We start from the raw sequence: 19,446 nt of genomic DNA, 5'->3' as shown, positions 1-19,446 counted from the left end.
GAACATCCTTCTTCTCAGGAGTGATTCCGGAATCCAAGGGTAGTAGCTCAGATCTTCCTGCGTTGGGGCACTCAGTATTGCAATATGTTTGCTTCTTCATCCAAAACCAAGTGCAACAGTTATATATCTTAGTTGCTCCTCAGGGACAATCAGTCAGGGATGCTTTGTTGTATACTTATCCACCAGATGATACTTTCTGCAGAAAGCTGTCCATTGCACCATTGCAACTCTGATCCTCATTGCTCCTTTTTGGCCCCATCAGGTGTGGTTCCCTTTTCTGTGGCCTCTTGTGCAGCATGTTCCCTCAATGCTGGATCCCATTCTGGATTTGATCTCTCACACAACAGGCTTTGACCCACCCAAACTCTGGACTGTCAGACTAAGTTTGGTTTCTACAATTCCCTTGATGGCCAGAGATCCCAAGCTCTCTAATAGAGTAGCATTTCATCTTCTTCCCAGAAACCATCTACTTGAAACATTTTTGCTAGTATGTGGAGGTACTTCATCTTTGAAGTGTCTTCTAAAGGTTCTGACCCTTTTTCAGAGCCTTTGGATGCCATTCTTAATTACCTTGCTGGTCTGTTTCAGTCTGGATCTAGTTATTCAACTATTTAAGTTCGGTTAACCACTGTTTTCAACTTTCATATTGACTGAGGTTATACTGCTTTTGCAGTGTTGAAGATTTCCAAAGCCTTTCTCAGAGGAACATTCTTGTTGTGACCTCTTGTTCGGGAGTCTGTTCCTCTTAGGGATTAAACTTTTATATTTCACATTCTTGCTGGTCCTCCTTTTGAGTCTTCAGTGACAATCTCTTGAAGTTCTCTTGGAAGACTCTTCTTGGTGGCCATTACTTGTGCCAGGCATGTGTCAGAACTGCAGGCCTTATCCTTGGTACGCCCATATCTGGTCTTTCATAAAGGTAGGGTTTTTCTAAGAGTGGAACCTGTCTTTAGGCCTAAGGTGACATCAGAAACCACCTTGACTCAAGCCATTCATTTACCAGGGTTTTCCTCAACTTTTCAAACAAGAGAATATTTACTGCATTGGTTTGATGTTCACAGGCAACTGAGATTTTATCTAGATAGAACCAAGTCCATCAGGAAGTCTGACCAGCTGTTTTTCTCCTTTTCAAAGGCCTGATTGGGCAAGCCAATGTCTGTGTATCCTTATCTAAATGGCTTGCTGGTTGCATTTCATTGGGATATAAATTGATAAGAAAGTCTTTGCTTTCTAAGCCAAAGAGTCCCTCTGCTAGAGCTATGCTATGGCTTTTTTCTCGAGAAATTTCTGCTGTGGCATTTTGGGTGGGTACAGACAGTTCTGTGTCTCGCTTCAAGTTGGATACGGCCTCCTTTGGTTCCACTGTATTGTGGAATGTTCCATCATAGGACCTCCCTGGGATAAAACGTGGATGGGGGACTCTGTCCCACAGGTTGAAGCTGGATGGTAAAGACATTGGATACAAAAGTTATATACTTACTACAATGATAGATCCATATTGTCTGTTTCTGTTTGGTTCAGCCATCCCTCCCTCCTTTCCCCCTCCAGTTTTATATTTCTACTAAGCATTGGACGGCTGAGTTGTTATATGGCATCTCTCCCCTTTCTTCCTTTTGGGGTCCTTTGTCTGTGCTCTTAGAGTTTACAGTTGGAGTTTGTGGAGAGAGCAAGGTAATATGGGTAGAGGAAATGGAGCCTGGGACTAAGTCTTTGAAAATGGCCAGGCTCTGATCCAAGTTGGATCTGATAACCCACAATTTGGACCATATGGAAACAGACAGCAGTTGTTTATCATTATGGTAAGTAAATAACTTTTTTTGTTACAATAATAGTCACTTCACTCACAGTTTTTTACATCAGTACTGGAATATGTTATAATGGACCTGGAATATATTATAATGGACACAGACAAAAAATTAGTTTTCTCAGAAGTTAAACAAACATCTTTAATATCTTTTAAAACTGTACAATGTACACAAATACTGTTCAAGGACTTCTCTTCAACCCAAGCTGAACTTTCTCCAGACAACAAGACATTTTTGAATGCTTGTTTAAGATATTTGTGCAAGTATGTAAAGGTATGTTTGTGTAATTTTATAATTGGTATAAAAGCAACACTGAATTTATTGCTTTATTTATGTCCGAGTCTTTCTCAAGATGTACAACTAGAGTGGAAATATCATTGATAGTTTTCTTCAGCATCATTTAAGTTTCATCTGATGCCTTACAGTAGGTTTCAGGTCACTTCAGTTTGGAATCATTATTGATTGATTCTTAATTACTGATAAACGGCTAGCAATATATCCAGTGTAATGCATTATACATGACGGTGACCATATATTTTGATGTCTCCCTCCATAACCTTTTGTGTCTGCACCTAGTAAAGTGTTGCTGTCTTGGAAGGTTAAAGCCCGAGTTGTTAATGGTCTGCTTTCTGGGGTTCATGGTTTGATTCCATCAGACTCTGTTTAACTGTGCGACTCTGAGCAGATCCCCTAACGATACAGTGCTGTTAGGCTGTGACTGAAAAAGATCTACACAGATCTCTGTTCTGCAGCAGTAATCAAATACATAAATAAATACATACCAGTAAGTGAAAAAAAGCAATTAATGTCTCCAGTGCAGGACATCCTAGAGTAATAGTCTATGCCATTTTGTTACTTACACTGTTTCCTTTCTTATCCTGTCTTTTATTAGTTGGTAAATTACTTAGGAAGGCAGCCCCAAAAATTGTCAGGATGATGTTTGGAACTTTGCATGTTAAATGGAAGTATACAGAAAAGGTGATGTCGACATACATGAGATACTGCTGCTTTTATTGGTGCACTAAGAAGGGAATTGCATTTGCACCTCATAACATTGTGCAAATAATTTCCAGGGTTACCTATTCATTAATGCAAGAGCACCTGGTGTGTGTGTTGAGACAAGATAGTGTGAAAATTAAGACTGATGGCTTTTCTTTGGCTGTAAGTCAGATCATAGTACTTGGAAGGGCTAGACTGATTTATTGTTTCCAGCAATGTTACTCTGTTAGGGGAGTTGTGTGCAATGTCTGATCAGTATATTAGTTTTATTTTCAAGCTAGTGCATTAGCAAAGGAGTGAAGTGCTGTTCAGTTATGCATGTTGACAAAGCTTAAAAGTGGAGCCAAAGCTGTCAGATGCATTTCATATTACTGCACTGACAAAATAATTCAGAGTGACTGCACAGTTATGATAGAGGTTGCTGTGGTGAACTGGGGCTACAGAGTTTTCAGAATCATGATAAACAAATCATGTTTTGCCATTAGCTTTCAAGTGTTTGTACTGAGAGAGGAATTTATATGTATTTGTTGCATTTACAATTTGTTGTAAAGGAATCTAGGTTGCTTTTTTGTATTTTGCAGCCTCACTAAATAGGATATGTGTTAAGTAAAACAAGCTGTAGTAGTATGGAAAGGCATATGAAATAATGATTTACATCTAAATGCTTTTCACTTTTGTTTCTGTAGATGAAAACTCTTGGAAAGCTGAGGCTGAGATTGATATGGAATTGTTTCATCAGGTAACTAGGGAATGCAAGTAATGTTATGCTATTAATGTTTTTTTTTTTGTTTTGGGTGTTTTGGATCATTATGTTTGCTGTTCTTCACAGTGTTTAATTACAAACTTTAGTATGCATGTAGTAGATGTGACAAAAGACAGTCTCATTTTCAAAGTATAGAACATTAGAGTTGAACTTGTCAAGGAAGAAAACACAGTTGAGCTAGCAAATCCTTGAAGTATTTGATATGTTTAAAATTGTGGAAATTGCTGTGGAATCAATATACAGGTGCATTCCTCAAAGTTAATTAAGAGTACATGCATCACCCACTTTGTCCTTTATCAGACTGTCAAGTATTGTGTTTTGTACACAGCATGGGAGCTTGTAATTAAGTATTTAAAAACTCAGAAATTCTTGCTTGGGGAGCTTGCCAACATCTGTATAAATAACTGGTGATTCATTTCACTTTTCTTTCCAACGCTTTAAAAGCTTCTCTTCTCTTTATTTTAAATTTTTTGTTACACAGTCTCATTTTGTGTTATTTTGCAAATTACTGCAAATTGTTGCATTACTTTTTAATGTATGGTATAAACAGACAAGTAAGCTCTTTTTGCAGCAACTTTTTGTCAGTCTGCAAGGTTGTTTACACTGATATATAGCAAGACTTTCTTGACTCTCTGAGATGGAACTAATTATTGTGAAATACTGTTTGGTTAGATAACACCAGAGATTGTTCTTTTTGTGGTAGTGGAAGGTATCCATCCTAACATGCAGACACATGTTAAACACCATTGTAAGCCGAACACTGACTGCATCATTCTAGCCAAGTATAGTAGCGAGTCGATTATCCAAACTAATTGGGACCTAGGGTAGTTTGGATAATCAAACATACATTGAACCAGATAAAAAAAACTTCTAGAAATCTTGTTTTTTTGTACAAGCAGGGAATGTACTTTTCAACCATTCAGCAATTCCAGTGGACAATAAAGAATATTTTTCACATAAGGGCTACAAGCTCAAAAAACATGCGCAAGTGAATCCGTATAACGTTTACATGTTCAAGCTTTGATTTTTTTTCTACCCATAAACTTTGGAAGACTGTACTCAGATAATTGACATTTCGGATAGTTAACTCTCTACTGTTTAAGTGGAAAACAAACAATTCTGAGTTCTTCATGATGGCCTCCAGTGCTACACCAACTTTTTTTTGTCATGTATGGACATGTAGTGATTCCACTGGGTCATGTAAGGTATAAAAGCAACAAGAACTTACCTTTATATGCCAGAAGAGCTCTTCAAAACAAACCCAACGACACTCCTGTAGGTAGGGTCATGGATGAAAAATTAATGGACAATCAGTTGTATTCAAATATTAGCATTTTTGTAGTTTAAAACATTAACTTTTTTCAAAAGCACACGAGTAGCCTTAGAATTCATCAGACAAGAAACTCTTACCAGTGATTCAGCTGCTTAAGTACAAAAATTCAAAACTGAGGTGATCTGAAAGACCATTTGGAAATACTGTTGTCCAAGTACTAACCAAGCCTGCCACTGTTTAGCTGTTAATATCAGCATCAGGTACATTTGTGGTCATATGGCTGTATCATTAACACTTGTAAAGTAAAATATTCAACCATATAAAATCAGCATAAATATGTTAACTGGATTTTTGTTTTTAAATTATTGTTAAAAGATTGTCACAACAAATATTAATGATAAATAACCATTAGGTCATCTTAAGAGGCATACTTTGAGATACCTTTTAGTGCTGATGTGATCATTTAGTCCTTGTGAATAATTAGCATTAAGTAAAATTAGCCATTTTGTTTCTTTGACCTGTAACAGACTCAAAATCACATACTCTAGTATTTCAAATAATTCAGAAATGTAAATAACACTTTTGTAAAATCCTCACAGTAAGCATAGCGCCTGTATGTTGCTTCAGCGGATTGTGTTTATATTTTTAATAACCAGTTATTCATAAATCCTCTGTTTGAGCCTATGGGTTTTTTTTTTCGTATATTCAAACTCTAACAATGATCACATAAAGCAAAATGACCATTGATTGCATTATATCATCCACATTAGAAACACTGATATATGGATTTTCTAAAATATCTGCAAAAACTACAGTTACCACAATCAAACATTGTCTTCTTAGAGTCCTTTCCTTACAGTTCCTAAATAGTAACTTATTTAACTATATCTTTAATGTTTCTTCTATTTTGTAAATGAACTAGGGTTTATTATCTGTACATTTCACTAAATCCTTATTCCATTTAACAAATTTTCATTGGTCACTCTAGTAGTCTGTTTTTAGGTTACTGGCATTACTAATGAATTTTTCTTTTTCTGATCGTGGAGAACCTTGGTTCTCCAATGTAAAATTCAAAATTGGATTGAACCCCCAAACACCTCCCAGACATTCTGCCTGCAAACATTATGCTCAGAAAACCATTTTCACCCAACAGAAACAACATCTAATACTGCATGTATAACATGCAGTGGCGCCTGAACTCCCAAGTCCATAAGATAAACCGATGCTCTACTCAAGGAGTCTAGTCATAGGGAACTCTGTTGTACAACTCACTGATGTAGCATTCATCAGGCTGAAGAAGGAGAAAATAAGTCTATTAGAGGTCAGGATTTGACAAGTTATGCATGCACTCAAGTCATTGCAGTACAGGTACCAGTATGATTCAGTCGTAGTTCATGTAGGTGTAAATGACCTGAGACTTATTACTCTGTAGACTGAATGAGGAGAGACCTTATTGAGCTCTTGGACTGTGTCTCACAGGCTGGTATGTGCCTAGCATCGAGCAGAATTCTACCTTAACTAAGGATGGTGCCACAATACGAATAGAAGGTGATTGACTTTACTAATTGGATTAGTTTTGGTGTCATTCTAGGAGATGCATTATTTGTCAGCATGGGACATGGGGTTAACACACCATGATGCTTTGCCAAGGATGGTCTGCACCTGTCCCCTCAAGGGTTTGAAATATTGGCTAAAACATTGTCTTCCACCATAGAGATTTTTTTAGGCAGTACCATAATGACAAACCCTCAAATGTAGCAAAATTTACCCAAGGAAAAATAAAGGGGTTACTGCTCTAGGCAGGAATCTGAACAACAAGCTTTCCTGACCATGGAGAATGTGGAAATCTGTGCAGTCACTAAGACGTGGTTTAAATCCACAGTCAGTACCCCAGCTAAACCAAGGCTTCAGTGGGTTCCACACGTTTAGACTAGCAACTGCACAGAAATGGACTAAAGGTGGAGGTTTCTCCCTATAGTACCAAGCATATCTCTGGCTCGGTTAAACAGGATGACGCACTGGAGTTCCTTTGTGTCAGCATTACTATAGACAAAGTGGCCATGCCATATACTAGCAGGCTATAAGTCGCACTGTACGTCCCATGAAGCCCATTGCTCATACTACTGGGAATCCTACACAACCCCGAATTTGTAGGTGCAGAGATTCCTGGACTTTGTAAATGCAAACACCTCGGAACAGTTAGTGCATACGTCTACTAAAAGTACAAGCATATTGGACCTGGTACTCTCAAATATGGGCAAATGCTGCACCCATCACATGTCATGTCCTCCCTGGTAAGGCAAGACCACAAAGAAATCCCCTTCCAAATAAGAATCAATTCTGTAATCCCAACAAACCCTGTAACAAACTACTCCAAAGCTTTTATTAAGTGATAACCAGTAGAAATTTCAAGCCTCCTGGTCTCCAGACCCAGTTAACACAGCAGCCTGTACAAAATTATTCGCAGACGCTCTGTACAACCATGTCACTGATTGCATAAAGGCTACTGTGCCAACCAGAAGTAAGCCCAAAACAAATCACCCTGGTGGAATTCAGAATTAAACAAGTTGTACAACAAAAAAGTCATAGCTATACTTAAGAATTGTAACACCAAAAAAGATGTTGATACTGTCGTGAAACTGAATACACAACTAATAGGACTAATAAGTCCAACAAAGCACATTTTGAGGTAAAGATAGCATCCTAGGCTAAGGACAACCATAAGACCTTCTTTAGCTATGTTCGAAACCTCAAAGGCAGCAGTCAGTAGTATGCTGAACGGTTGGTAAAGTGGGAGATGCAGCAAATCCTTTGACAAATTCAGCTCCAATTTTATTTCCCCTCTCACTCCCAGCTCCACAGGAAATGCCATCTAACGTAATCCTTCCAACTATCAGTAGGGAGCAGGTCTTAGATGCACTTTCTAAGTTCAAGAATACAGCTTTGATGGGCCCTAATAATATCCCAGGATTCCTCCTAAATAGCCTGAAATATGACCATTGAGTGCCAGCGGTGTCGTTATTCAACCATAGCCTCCTCACAGGCTTCATGCAATGCGAAAAGAAGACTGCAACTATCATTCCTCTGCTCAAGGGTGGACCATCAACAGATCCCAAGAACTTACAGACCCATTATTCTGACTAGTCTCATATATTTGTTAACCATTCCTGCTAGAGTGAGTCCCAAAACAGAGACTGAATGGCCAAAAACACGGATTTAAATGTACCAAGCTGGCCATCTCCTGGAGTATTCCTTTTTCTCCAAGGTAGTGTGAACTCTGTGTTGTTCTATACAAGTTCTGGGGATGTGGGTGGGGGGGGAGCTTGCCCCTGCAAAAACGTTTAAAGGGGAAGAGTGATTCTCAACATCCGCTGTTTTCCATAGTGTCTTTTTTTTCTTTTTTTTTTCTTTTTTTTTCTGGCTTGTCAACAGTCGGCATTTTAAGTGCCATTTTAATAGGGAGCCCTCATATGCAAAGCCATAAGAAGAATGATCATGAGGATGACTAATAACGCAGGAAACATTCAGACACTGGACCCAACCCAGTTTGGTTTTCTCAGATAGGTCATGCCTACTGACCCTGGTAGATTTCTTTGAGAAGGCTGCAAAGGCAGTGGATGAGGACAGAATGGTGCATACTGTCTACCTTGAAGTGGCTAAGGCATTTGATACAGTACCTCTCTTCTGCATTGTAAAAAAGTCGTGGAATTAACAGTAATGCCCTGTTTATCTTGTTGGGTACCCAGCTGGCTCATAGACAGGACACAAAAAGTTAGGATTAGAGAAACTACCTCCACAAAGAGGCTGGTATCCAGTGGAGTCCCCAGGACTCTGTGCCAAGTCTGTTTCTCTATTTTCTGAAGTCAAAGCCAATGCCAAGGACCTCTGGCATACCAAGTTTGCAGATGATCATAAGCTAGGTGCAATCATTGAAGCCCTCCCCAAGATACTAACATCTTGCAGGAGTGTCGAACACAGACAAAGGAGTAGTGCCAAAGCCACAGCTAAAAACTCTGTTCCAAGAAATGCACAGTAGAAACTTTTGGGAAGTTGGCCACCCAAGAAAAGTACCTCATTGGTAAAACATCCTTAAAAGTGGGTGCAGTAGTCAGGGATTTGAGAATTCCTGTAGATAGTAACCTGACTTTTGATCAACATATGTGAAATTTTCTTACAAACTTATTCTGTGTCATGCAACTTGTAAGTAAGGGCATGGCATCAAGGTCCAGAGAAGCCATTCTGCAACTGTACTCTGCCATCATGATACCCATCATTTGAGTGTAATGCCCCCTTCAGTAAGTATCTGACCAGGCACATGCAACAACTGGGGTATCCTCACAAAAAGAATACAAAGTGTGAACACAAATTCCTTTGCAGATCGGCTCAAAACCCTGTTGTTGTACTCTGTTTCCTACAGACTGCTGAGAGGTGATTTATGCCTGGCATACAAGGCATCCTTGGTTCCTGCTCTGATGAACCTGGCATATCCACAAAACAAACTGCACTAGAACTATTAAATCGTAGGATTTTTAACTTTCCTTGTGACTTAAATAGGGCATGTTGGAGGGACAGGTATGTTTCTCAGAGAATCACCATCCTCTGGATAAGGCTCCCTATCCATGTGTAGCAGAGCCCTTCATTAACCATATTCAAGTGCAACCTGGACTAGTGAATGGGAAATAGAAAATTCACTCTGTTTTACACCCATGTCTCTGATGGACAGAGGCAGCTTGTTAAATCATGCTCGCACTAAGAAGCACTCTTTAAAATAACCTCTAAAGCACAATAACTTGTGGGATGCATTTGGATTGCAATGGTTGTTAGCCTAGTGTGCACTTATGAACTTCCCATTTTGTCACATTTTGACTTCATTGAAAATATCTGTTTAAAAAGATGTAGTTATATAACCTCTGTCAAGAAACATTTATAGGTTCATAGATTGGTAATAGGCTATCGGCCCTAGGGCCTATACAAGCCTAGCCATAACAGTTCCCTGGCTATTTCTTCCCACAATATTTACTTCCCTGGACCCCTGTCTGGCAGGGTGACTGTGATCCCCGGGAGTGAATTTCCTATCTTCCATCCAATCGTCAAGCCTCCTTTTGAGGAGGGCCAATGAGTCGCTCTGCTTGACATGTATGGGCAATTTATTCCAGAGTCTGGAAAGTCTCTGGGTCAGGAAGCTATCCCTCCAGCATATTTTGTTCATTGTGATGACAAGGTTTAGATCTCTGGAGCGTGTGGCTCTGAGGGATTGGGATTTCTTTAAGTGTAGCATGTCCAACAGCTCTGGATTTGACATGGCCTTGTATGTTAAGCAGAGATCACCTCTGAGTAGACTATATGCGACAGAGTATAGCTGGAGTTTTTTTAGACGGTCTGCCTTACGCCTGTGATTATTTTAGTGAGGTATTTCTGCGCCCTTACCAGTTGTTGCAGATGTATTGAGAGGTACATACTAAATGGGGTGCTGTATTCTATAATGGGTCTAATGAGGGATGAGTACAGTGGGACAATGACCTCCTTTTTTCTGGATGAAAAGCCCTTAGTGATGAGGTGTGCCACATAAAAGGATTTCCTGACTGTTGTGGTGATGTGGTTATCGAAGGTGAGACCACTGTCCACCTGTGTCCCCAAGTCTCGTCACACCTTTGGTGTTTAGTGTACTGCCACCTATGTGGTAAGTCACGGGTACATGTTTTTTCCCAAAGGGGATAACTATACATTCTTGGCATTAAGCCTGAGCCCATGGCTCTGGCACCAAGCATCTGTTAGGCCCTTTTATAGAATATCCACATCATTTGGGGATTCAGTAATGGTTCCCTGTTTGCAGTCATCTGCGAACTTTGTTAGCCAGAGTCCCTTAGTGTTGGCCTGTACTTCAGAGAAGTAGATGCCAAACAAGAGCGGTCCCAGGACCGAACCCTGAGGTACCCCACTTGTCTGGAGCTGGATTTGGAGTTGGCTACTTTTACAGTGTGCGTTCTGTCAGTAAGCCAGTTGGCAACCTATCAAGTGATGTAGGGATTAATGCCCAGCTTAGTAAGTTTGTCTATGATTCCAGAGTGGGGGATGGTGTTAAAGGCCTTGGCGAGGTCCAGATAGGCTGTGTGGACCGCCTTACCCTCGTCCACAGCTCTGGAGACTGATTTGAAGAAGCCAGTCAGGTTCAGGAGACAAGATCAGCCCTTCACGAACCCAAACTGGGTGGGGTCCAGTGTTTGAAGGTTGCCAATGTCTTTGTTTATAAGTTCCATGATAATACCTTCCATGGCCTTGCAGATTAGGCTCGTCAGACTGATGGGGCAGTAGTTCCCAGGATCCAAGGTGGGATCCCCTCTTGTGGAGTGGGATAACTGTAGCTGTGTTCCACTCAGTGGGCATGAAGCCTGAGGTGAGGCTATGATTAAACATAACACTTAGGTGAGATGCCAGTTCATTTTGTAGTACACAGCCCGGGATGTCGTCTGGTCCGGTGGATGCTGTATTCTTAGCTTTGGAGAGTGCATTTTTTTTTACCTGTGTGGCTGTTATTACCGGAATTTGGCAATCTTTCAGTATTGAGATGGGCCGTTTAGGGGGTGAAAGGGAGGTAAAGTTGGCACTGAATCGATCTGCCAGGATATTGGCAATATCGTTGGGATCAGTATATTTAATACCATTCTGTTATAACTCAGAGCAGATCTGAACATTGCCATTTAGATTCTTGACATAGCTATAGAATGCCTTGTGGTTGTCTTTGGAATCTTTGGCAATTTTATTTTCATAACTAGCTTTGGAGAATTTTATGAGGGTTGTCAGCTTCTTACTGAGGCAGGTAAGGGAGTTTTTTTGCATCCTGGCATTTTCCTCTTTTCTGCAAAAGTTTTTTCCTTTAGTTCATAAGTTTGTTTATGGCAGGGGACCACCAGATTGGCTTCCTTTTTTTGGAGGAGAGCATCTTGGTTCTATTTGGGATGGCACGATTCATGCACAAGTGGATGTGCTCATACAGTGCCTTAGTGTAAGATTCAGCAGTCAAACTTTTATAAAATATGAAATAATTTACTTTTCAGATCAAAACATTTTGTCATCCATAATCAACTTAGAATACAAACAAGTGAACTTTTCATAACATTTTTCTTCACAGTTCTAAGATTTAAACTTAAATAGTGTAACTTGTTAAAGTAGACTTTTTATATTGGATTCTGGTCCATGTAGAATCTTTTCATAGCAAATTTCAGCATTTGGGAAAGCAATTCAGGTGTCTAAAACTGTGTTTGTGAATATCAGTAAATCAGTGGCCTTAACCAAATTAATCAGGCAAGGAGTCTAAAAATGTTAATTTCCTCGCCACATCAGAAATCATTTCTGTATTGAAGATAAAACAGAACATCTTCAAAAGAGGGATATCTGTATACTCTCTGTCTTCCAACATACTAAAACTATGTTAGCAAAACCATGGTGCTGAAGTGCACACCATCACCACTCCACTTGTCTATAACCATTAACGTCAAGTAAAAAATTATATATATATTTATATATATATATATATATATATATATATATATATATATATATATATATATATATAGCGAGAGAGAGAGAGCACGCTAGATATACACACACATTTTGTGTGTGTGTGTATATATATATATATATATATATATATATATATATAAAACAGAAAACATACTGATTTACTAAAATTGTGCACCTTATTTAAAAATGACAGCAGTCCTTGGTATAGGATTCTGTCTTTGCCATCATGTTTAACTTGCTGTCCATATTTTGTTTCACTTTTAGTAACTGAAACTATAGGTCTGAGTAGAAGATTCTGCACATTTGGGAATCCAGACAGGGACTCCCAGCATTGGGTATGGAATGGACAAAAAATTGCAAAAGTCCATTGTAGTAGTACCTTGTAACAGTAATTTATTATGGATATTGTCAGTCTCCCCTCTAGGCTTTGTTTAGTCTGTTTCTAGATACAGTTTCATAATGACCCATGTCTATTAACATTTTCAAAATAGCAAGTTGATTATCTGCCTTTTCCCTTCTTTGGCAGCTTTAATAATTTTTCAGATAAAAATCTTAAGGCTTTTGTCTCTCCATGAGTCGTTGGTAAAACTTGAATTGAGGAGACCTTTTGAGAACTTTTAAACAGTAGGATTTTTCAAAGGCTAGTTATATACTGTGAAGTTTAGGATTCTAACTACTTTTCCTCTGTAAATTAAAAACATTTTTTTTTGTATATTGTTCAAGATGAAGGATGGCTTTTGCCTCTAAGTGTGAAAAGTCAGCAATAAGTTTGGTATTAGATGAGATGGAATATAATTCAGACTTTCTCTAAAATACTAATTCAGCCTTTCCCAAAACTCTGTTGCTTAATGGAAAATATTAAAGTTTGGGTAATTTACCCTGCCAGTCATTTCTCCAACATCAAGTTCTTGTGATGACTCGCTCAAAACATAGGCAAACATGCACATTAATAGAAAATAAAACAAACCATATTAACATTTTTCTTTTGCTTATTTTATACATTATATTTTCTTTCTTTACAGCAACTTTTATTTACTCCAGTATTACATAGATTGCACAAATCCTACCTTCCCTTAAACCTCGCCTGTCCTGTTCAACAGGATTTAAATTTATTGTTCCCACAAATTCCATTTATTTCTACGTATTTTTTTTCCCTTGTTTAAGATCCCATTTCCAGTCCTTTTACCTCATTTGCAGTATTCAATTCCTTTGAATACAGTTGGTTTAGATTTTGATTTTCATTTTCTAGTAATTGCCTTTTTGGCAGCCAGTAGAATTGAACTTAATGAAGCTTTACTTTGTCTAGGCAATTCAGACCATGTCCCAGCTCAAAAGAATCATGTCCTTAGTTACAGTGGTTTACTCCCCCAATATTTCTGAGACACTATTTTGTAGAGATTTTTTTAAAAAATCTGCCAGCTAGTTACACACCCAAAAACTATGCTCTTAGTTAACTCTTTCTTCCACATCACACTGACACTTACCGTCCTGTAGAAGAGTTCTTTGAGGTCTGCTTAGTGTATAAAAATACCTATGCAAACACTTCTAAGCAGAAATCCTAAACCTTCGGGACTTTGTTGCATATCAGAGAGCCATTCATTTGTCCTCCCATTGCTCCCTTGTAAATTGCTTTTCTAGTCTGTCTTCCCAATCTTTTCTAACCCAGTTTAATTTCTCCAAATCTTTTGGGTTTCTAATACTATGACAGGAATGGACCCCATTCCTAAATCTAAGTGCGATTAAAGTTCATGAAATTAGTATTGTTTCACTCTTTGTCAGCCAGAAGTGCTCTTTGCAACACCCACAATGTGACCAGTAATGACTCTTGAAATTCATATGGAGTTGTGTATTGGTGGCGTATCTAAATAAGATTTTAGACTTTTTTTTTTTTTTTTTTTTTTTTTTTGCTCCTACTACTATTGGAACTATTTGGGTATCTTTCTTCCACATTGCTCTGATTGATTCATATAGTTATCATTCACTATTTTATATGTCTTACTAATTAGCCCCTTTTCAGAGCAGCTTTTGTTCTAGATTCAGCTAAAACTCTACCATAGCATGCCCTTCACATTGGACTTCCCTATCCCTTTGTCTTTGCATATGCTCTGATATCAGTCCATGGTATTGCAGGCAGTCAATCGTCGTCTTGGCCTCCTGTCATTCTGTTACTTTTCCCCTCTAGTTTTTTGATCCCAATACCTTTGTTTCTTTGCTAAATTTCTCCAGTAAATTCCAATCCATTCTTGCCAGTTTTATGTACCATTACCTGCAGTGATCCCTATTGGCAAAATTGCAGTGTTGGCTTATCTTGAGCGATTTCGGCAACTGTATGAAGGTAATATTCTGTATGGTGGCAGTGGTTGTTCTCCTCAAGGATCTGCATTTAAAATTAGTCTCCTTATTTCTTGACACACACACCCCCCGCACCAATTCATCATCATCCCTTTCCATTGTGAATTATAACTTTGTGCTTGTGTTAAGTATATGAACCTTAACCGCATGGCTCTAAAATATGCCTTCTCATCAGATGATCTTAAACTAGGTTGTTGTTTTGGGAGGATCAGCTTATCTCACTTAACTTTTGCCCTCTTTCCTCTAGATAAATGAATTCAACTCTTTATTAATTTTCCCAATTTCTTATCTGGTTGGTAAAAGTAAGCCTGATCTGTGTATAAAAGAACACACAAGGCCGGTGGTAATCTCCAAAAAGTTTCTGTAAGTGCTTTCGTTGAACAAGTAATCCAACTTCTTCAGACACAGGACAACAGTTAAACATTCAATTTAAAATATTCCAAAAGGAAATGACATCAGCAATAATGACATAAACAATCCCTTACTTATAAAAAATAAATATAAATAAAAATGTTTTGTACAAAACTACTACTATGAATAAAGCTGTATTAAACAAGAATAGTTAATATACATTAATTGTAAAATAATGCCTCCCAAACTAAACTTATTCATCTTTGAAGTGCTTTTAACTTTAAAATACACTTCAAAGAGCAATACTCCATTGAGACCTGGATAGGCAGAAGCATTACGTTTCAACTGCCAATACAATTCTCTACTTTCTAAAATTAATTGCCATGGGCCATTTCTCTTGTTTTTTACCTGCTCAATAACCATGTATTCAAAGGAGTGACCCTCATGTTCCATGATATGTCTAGCCAAACATTGTTGCCATTACGCCTGCCAGTACTGTATTGGTGTTAATAAATTCTCCTCTTAAGATGTGTCTCAGTCTTAACCGTATAAAATGAAGCACATATTGGCATAAGGCGATATAGACAACCCCAATACTTTCAGAATTAAATCTGCTTTTCAGATAATGAATGGTGTCAGAAATGCACTACCTATTTGACACCTTTATAAGATGACAACTTCTACAGCACCCGCATTTGAACATACCACATCTGGCACTGTGATAAACATTAGTGTTTTCTAATAAACTCTTCAGATTAAGGCCACGTCTGAATATCATACTGGGACCATCAGACAACCTCTTTCTGACTGAAACATCTTCAGTTAGTAAACAGCAGTTCTTAGTATATTCCTTAATCGTCTAACGAATAAGGTGTGCTAAATTTCAATGTATAATTCACACTGTTGTTAACAGGTCTAGTCATCTCATCAGGGGCATGTATACAAGTGATGTCAGGGGTAATTGATTCTCCATCCAACAAAGTTTTAAACCAACCAAGACCGCCTCTTAACTACCTCATCAATAATGGTACTTAAAAGATCATCAGGGTAGGATCTAGCTTAAAACATCTTTCTCAAATATTCACATTCCAACAAGAAATCATCATTGAGGGTGACCATTCTGGCCGCCCTCACCAACTGCCCCTTAACCACTGCCTTTTTCTGAAAAAAGGGGTGGTTACCCTCAAAATGTAAAAAATTATTAGAGTATGTAGCCTTCCTAAAAATTCTGGCTACATATCTCAAATTCACATAGTCCTTAAGAAAAATGTCCAAATAAGAGATGGAATCAACACCAAATTCAAAGGTGAAGTTCAAGAAATCAGTTAAACTGGAAATTTCTTCCACAAACATCATAGCTTGGTTTTTATCACCTTTAAAGATGATAAAAATGTCATCCAAAAATCTCGTGTACCAGACATGTTGTTTAAAGCTATCACATTTGAACAAATATTCCTCCTCCCAAAAGGCCATCACACTATTCGCAAAACTCCCTCCACAAGGGGAACCGCTACCCTGATTTTTGCAAATAGTAACAATCATTAAAAAAGGCGACGTTATTGGAGAGGACAATGTCAAGTAGATACTCGATTGAATCTACCTCGCCTCCCAGGGAGCCCTTTTTCAATAAAAACTCCCTGACCCAAGCAATGCCCAAAGTTTGTGGTATCACAGTATACAAATCCCTAACATCTATAATTAGGAAATTGTAGTCGGCTACAAAGGTCAGGGAGTTCAAACATTTCAGGAAATCCCAGGAGTCGCGACATATTTGAGGTGCAGTTTTCAAATATTTCTGCAAAAGACCGTCAACATATTTTGCACAGCCATATGTTAAACAATTTCTCCCATTAACAATAGGGTCAATGGTGGATTAACTTCACTTTTGTGGAGCTTAGGAAGACCAAATATAGTTGCAATGATGGGAGAAAGTATGTTCAGATAGTTACAAATACTTTTATCTACTCTAGAATCAATGAACAAATCATTAATATGGGATCTAACACATGCCCCATTATACTCATTCAGTGAACATTCAACATAAGCATCAGAATTCAATATATCCAAGATCTTATTAACATAGTTATCTTGATTCATAAAAACAAGGCCCCACCCCCCTTATCAGACTTTAAGATCCTAACATCAGCATTCTTAAGTTCATTTAAAGCATAAATCTGATCAGTGATAGCATTAACATGTGCAAGCATTCGATTATTGCAACTTAAAGCATGCCTGATATCCAACTCACAAACTTTTTCAAACATAGCAGTAGTGTTGTGCAAGACAGGATTAAATACAGTAGGCACACGGAAATTCTGTAGTGCAGACTCATTATTGCCTAATAACATTAAATTAAATTTACGAGTGAAGGTTTTTAAATCAACTAAGGTACCCACCAAATCAGCTCTTCTAGATGCTACGAATGTAAGTCCCTTAGCAAAAAAGTCAATAAGCTGAGGAGAGGGAATATAGTAAGAGAAATTATATATTTTAAAGTCACCTGAAGAATGCATTGCAATCTGTGGTCCAGGTAATGCATTGTTCAAAACTGCTTTGGAATTAGTAGTGGAAGTATCTACACAATGCACTACCTCCTCCTCCTGTTGTGTTCCTCTTCTGTCTGTTGGTTACAGGGCGAGTGTTCATAAACTGAGTATCCTGTCTCTCAGGATTCTGAAAACCCTGATTGCCACTGTTGTCAGAAGAACCTTCGTTTCCAGCATTAACGGAACGCTCACAAAGCCGTTCACTATGCCGTATGTCAGGGACGGCGTTCTCATGAATATTCATGTTGTTTCCAGTCCCGGAAGCAACCAAAGGACTGTTAGGGGTGTTCAAAGAATTATTAGTGCTCATAGTCTCTATAGAACTAGAAGGAAGTGGATATGCCCTTCTGTTAAGATAATCTAAGTGATCTCTTTCTAATTTCTTGATTTTAGTGCCCTTCATTTTTATTAAGGCACTGTCAGTGCTGGAATATATACATTGGTAGTCAAATCTTTATCTACCAAAGTCTGTATCCTCTGTTATAACAGATTCCAACTCGGTTAATTTTGCTTTTAAAACATCAGTCATGGATTTATAATTCATGATTAATAGTTGCAAAAAGTCACATTCTTGTGAATCAAAACGGTTTAAAAGTTCTTGATGGAAAGGGGAATCATGGACCACCCCCATAGGAAATCTCCATTGGCATAGTCCTTTTGGGATCTGAAGTCTCAAAATACATTCCTCGAGATATAGTATTTCAAGCTGTAGTTTTTTTAAATTCATATAGCTTGACATCGAAAGTTTTTAAGTTGTCAACAATATTAAGCTGTGCAGATAAACCATTGTCAGTAGAAGCATGTGTTCCAGTACCATTGAGCAAACTCATTGGTTCACTCAAACAGTTAATAAGGGAAGGTAAAACTACATTACCAAATGTTTATCCATTACCAACTGGAGATGCAACTGAAGCATGATTATTAAGTGTAGAGACTTGTCCAGGAGGCAAAGATGGTAAGTCAGAAGTGGTTGCAGTAGTAGAAGGATTTAAAACCACAGGAAGATTCCCTCTAGCAGCAACACCATTGCTGACAGCTGCAGCACAGCAGCGGTCCATTTTTGCAGCTAAATCATTCACTCTAGTAGAAAGTTGTTCAGGTTAAAGCGGTGAGGTTCCCCCACGGCATTCGCTTCGAGGCCATTAGAATCCAGAGAAAACATGTTAGGGGAAGCAGGAGACAAACCACTAGCCATAAAACAGACTAAATAGAAAAAAAACAAAACCAATGAACTGATAAAAGAATATACAAGGCCGGTGATGATCTCCAAAAAGTTTATGTACGCGCTTTCGTTGAACAAGTAATCCAACTTCTTCAGAGACAGGACAACAATTAAACATTCAATTTAAAATATTCCGAAAGGAAATGACATCAGCAATAATGTCAGCAAGAAATGACATCAGTATATAAGCACTTTAAAGATGAATAAGGTTTGTTTGGGAGGCGTTATTTTACAGTTGGTGTATATAAACTATTTTTGTTTAATATTATAGCTTTATTCATAGTAGTATTGTACAAACGTTTTTATTTATATTTATTTTTTATAAGTATGGGATTGTTTATGATGTCATTGCTGATGTCATTTCCTGCTGACATCATTGCCGATGTCATTTCCTTTCAGAATATTTTAAATTGAATGTTTAACTGTTGTCCTGTGTCTGAAAACGTTGGATTACTTGTTCAACGAAAGCGCTTGCATAAAAGTTTTGGAGATTACCACTGGCCTTGTGTGTTCTTTTATCAGTTCATTGGTTTTGTTTTTTCTGTTTGATCTATGTATAAAACAGAAGGGATTAAAATATTATCTGATGTAAATCTTCATTCATTCCTTACTGA

The 19,446-nt window shown here is 38.1% G+C and overlaps 1 protein-coding gene across 4 annotated transcripts in view; it reads left to right on the top strand.

Annotated features, from left to right (window-relative positions):
* Nucleotides 1-19,446, top strand: part of NFAT5 (nuclear factor of activated T cells 5) — a 1,437,387-nt gene that overhangs the window by 950,947 nt on the left and 466,994 nt on the right. For all 4 annotated transcript variants that reach the window (XM_044081909.1, XM_044081907.1, XM_044081910.1 and 1 more), the window contains one exon: nt 3,491-3,543. In XM_044081909.1, coding sequence (XP_043937844.1) covers nt 3,491-3,543 — 53 coding nt within the window. The remainder of the gene's footprint in view (nt 1-3,490; nt 3,544-19,446) is intronic.

This window comes from Protopterus annectens, chromosome 8.part1 (assembly GCF_019279795.1).
Source record: "Protopterus annectens isolate FY-2018-M chromosome 8.part1, PAN1.0, whole genome shotgun sequence".
Taxonomy (NCBI): domain Eukaryota; kingdom Metazoa; phylum Chordata; order Ceratodontiformes; family Protopteridae; genus Protopterus; species Protopterus annectens.
This window is presented reverse-complemented; position numbering and strand designations above follow the sequence as displayed.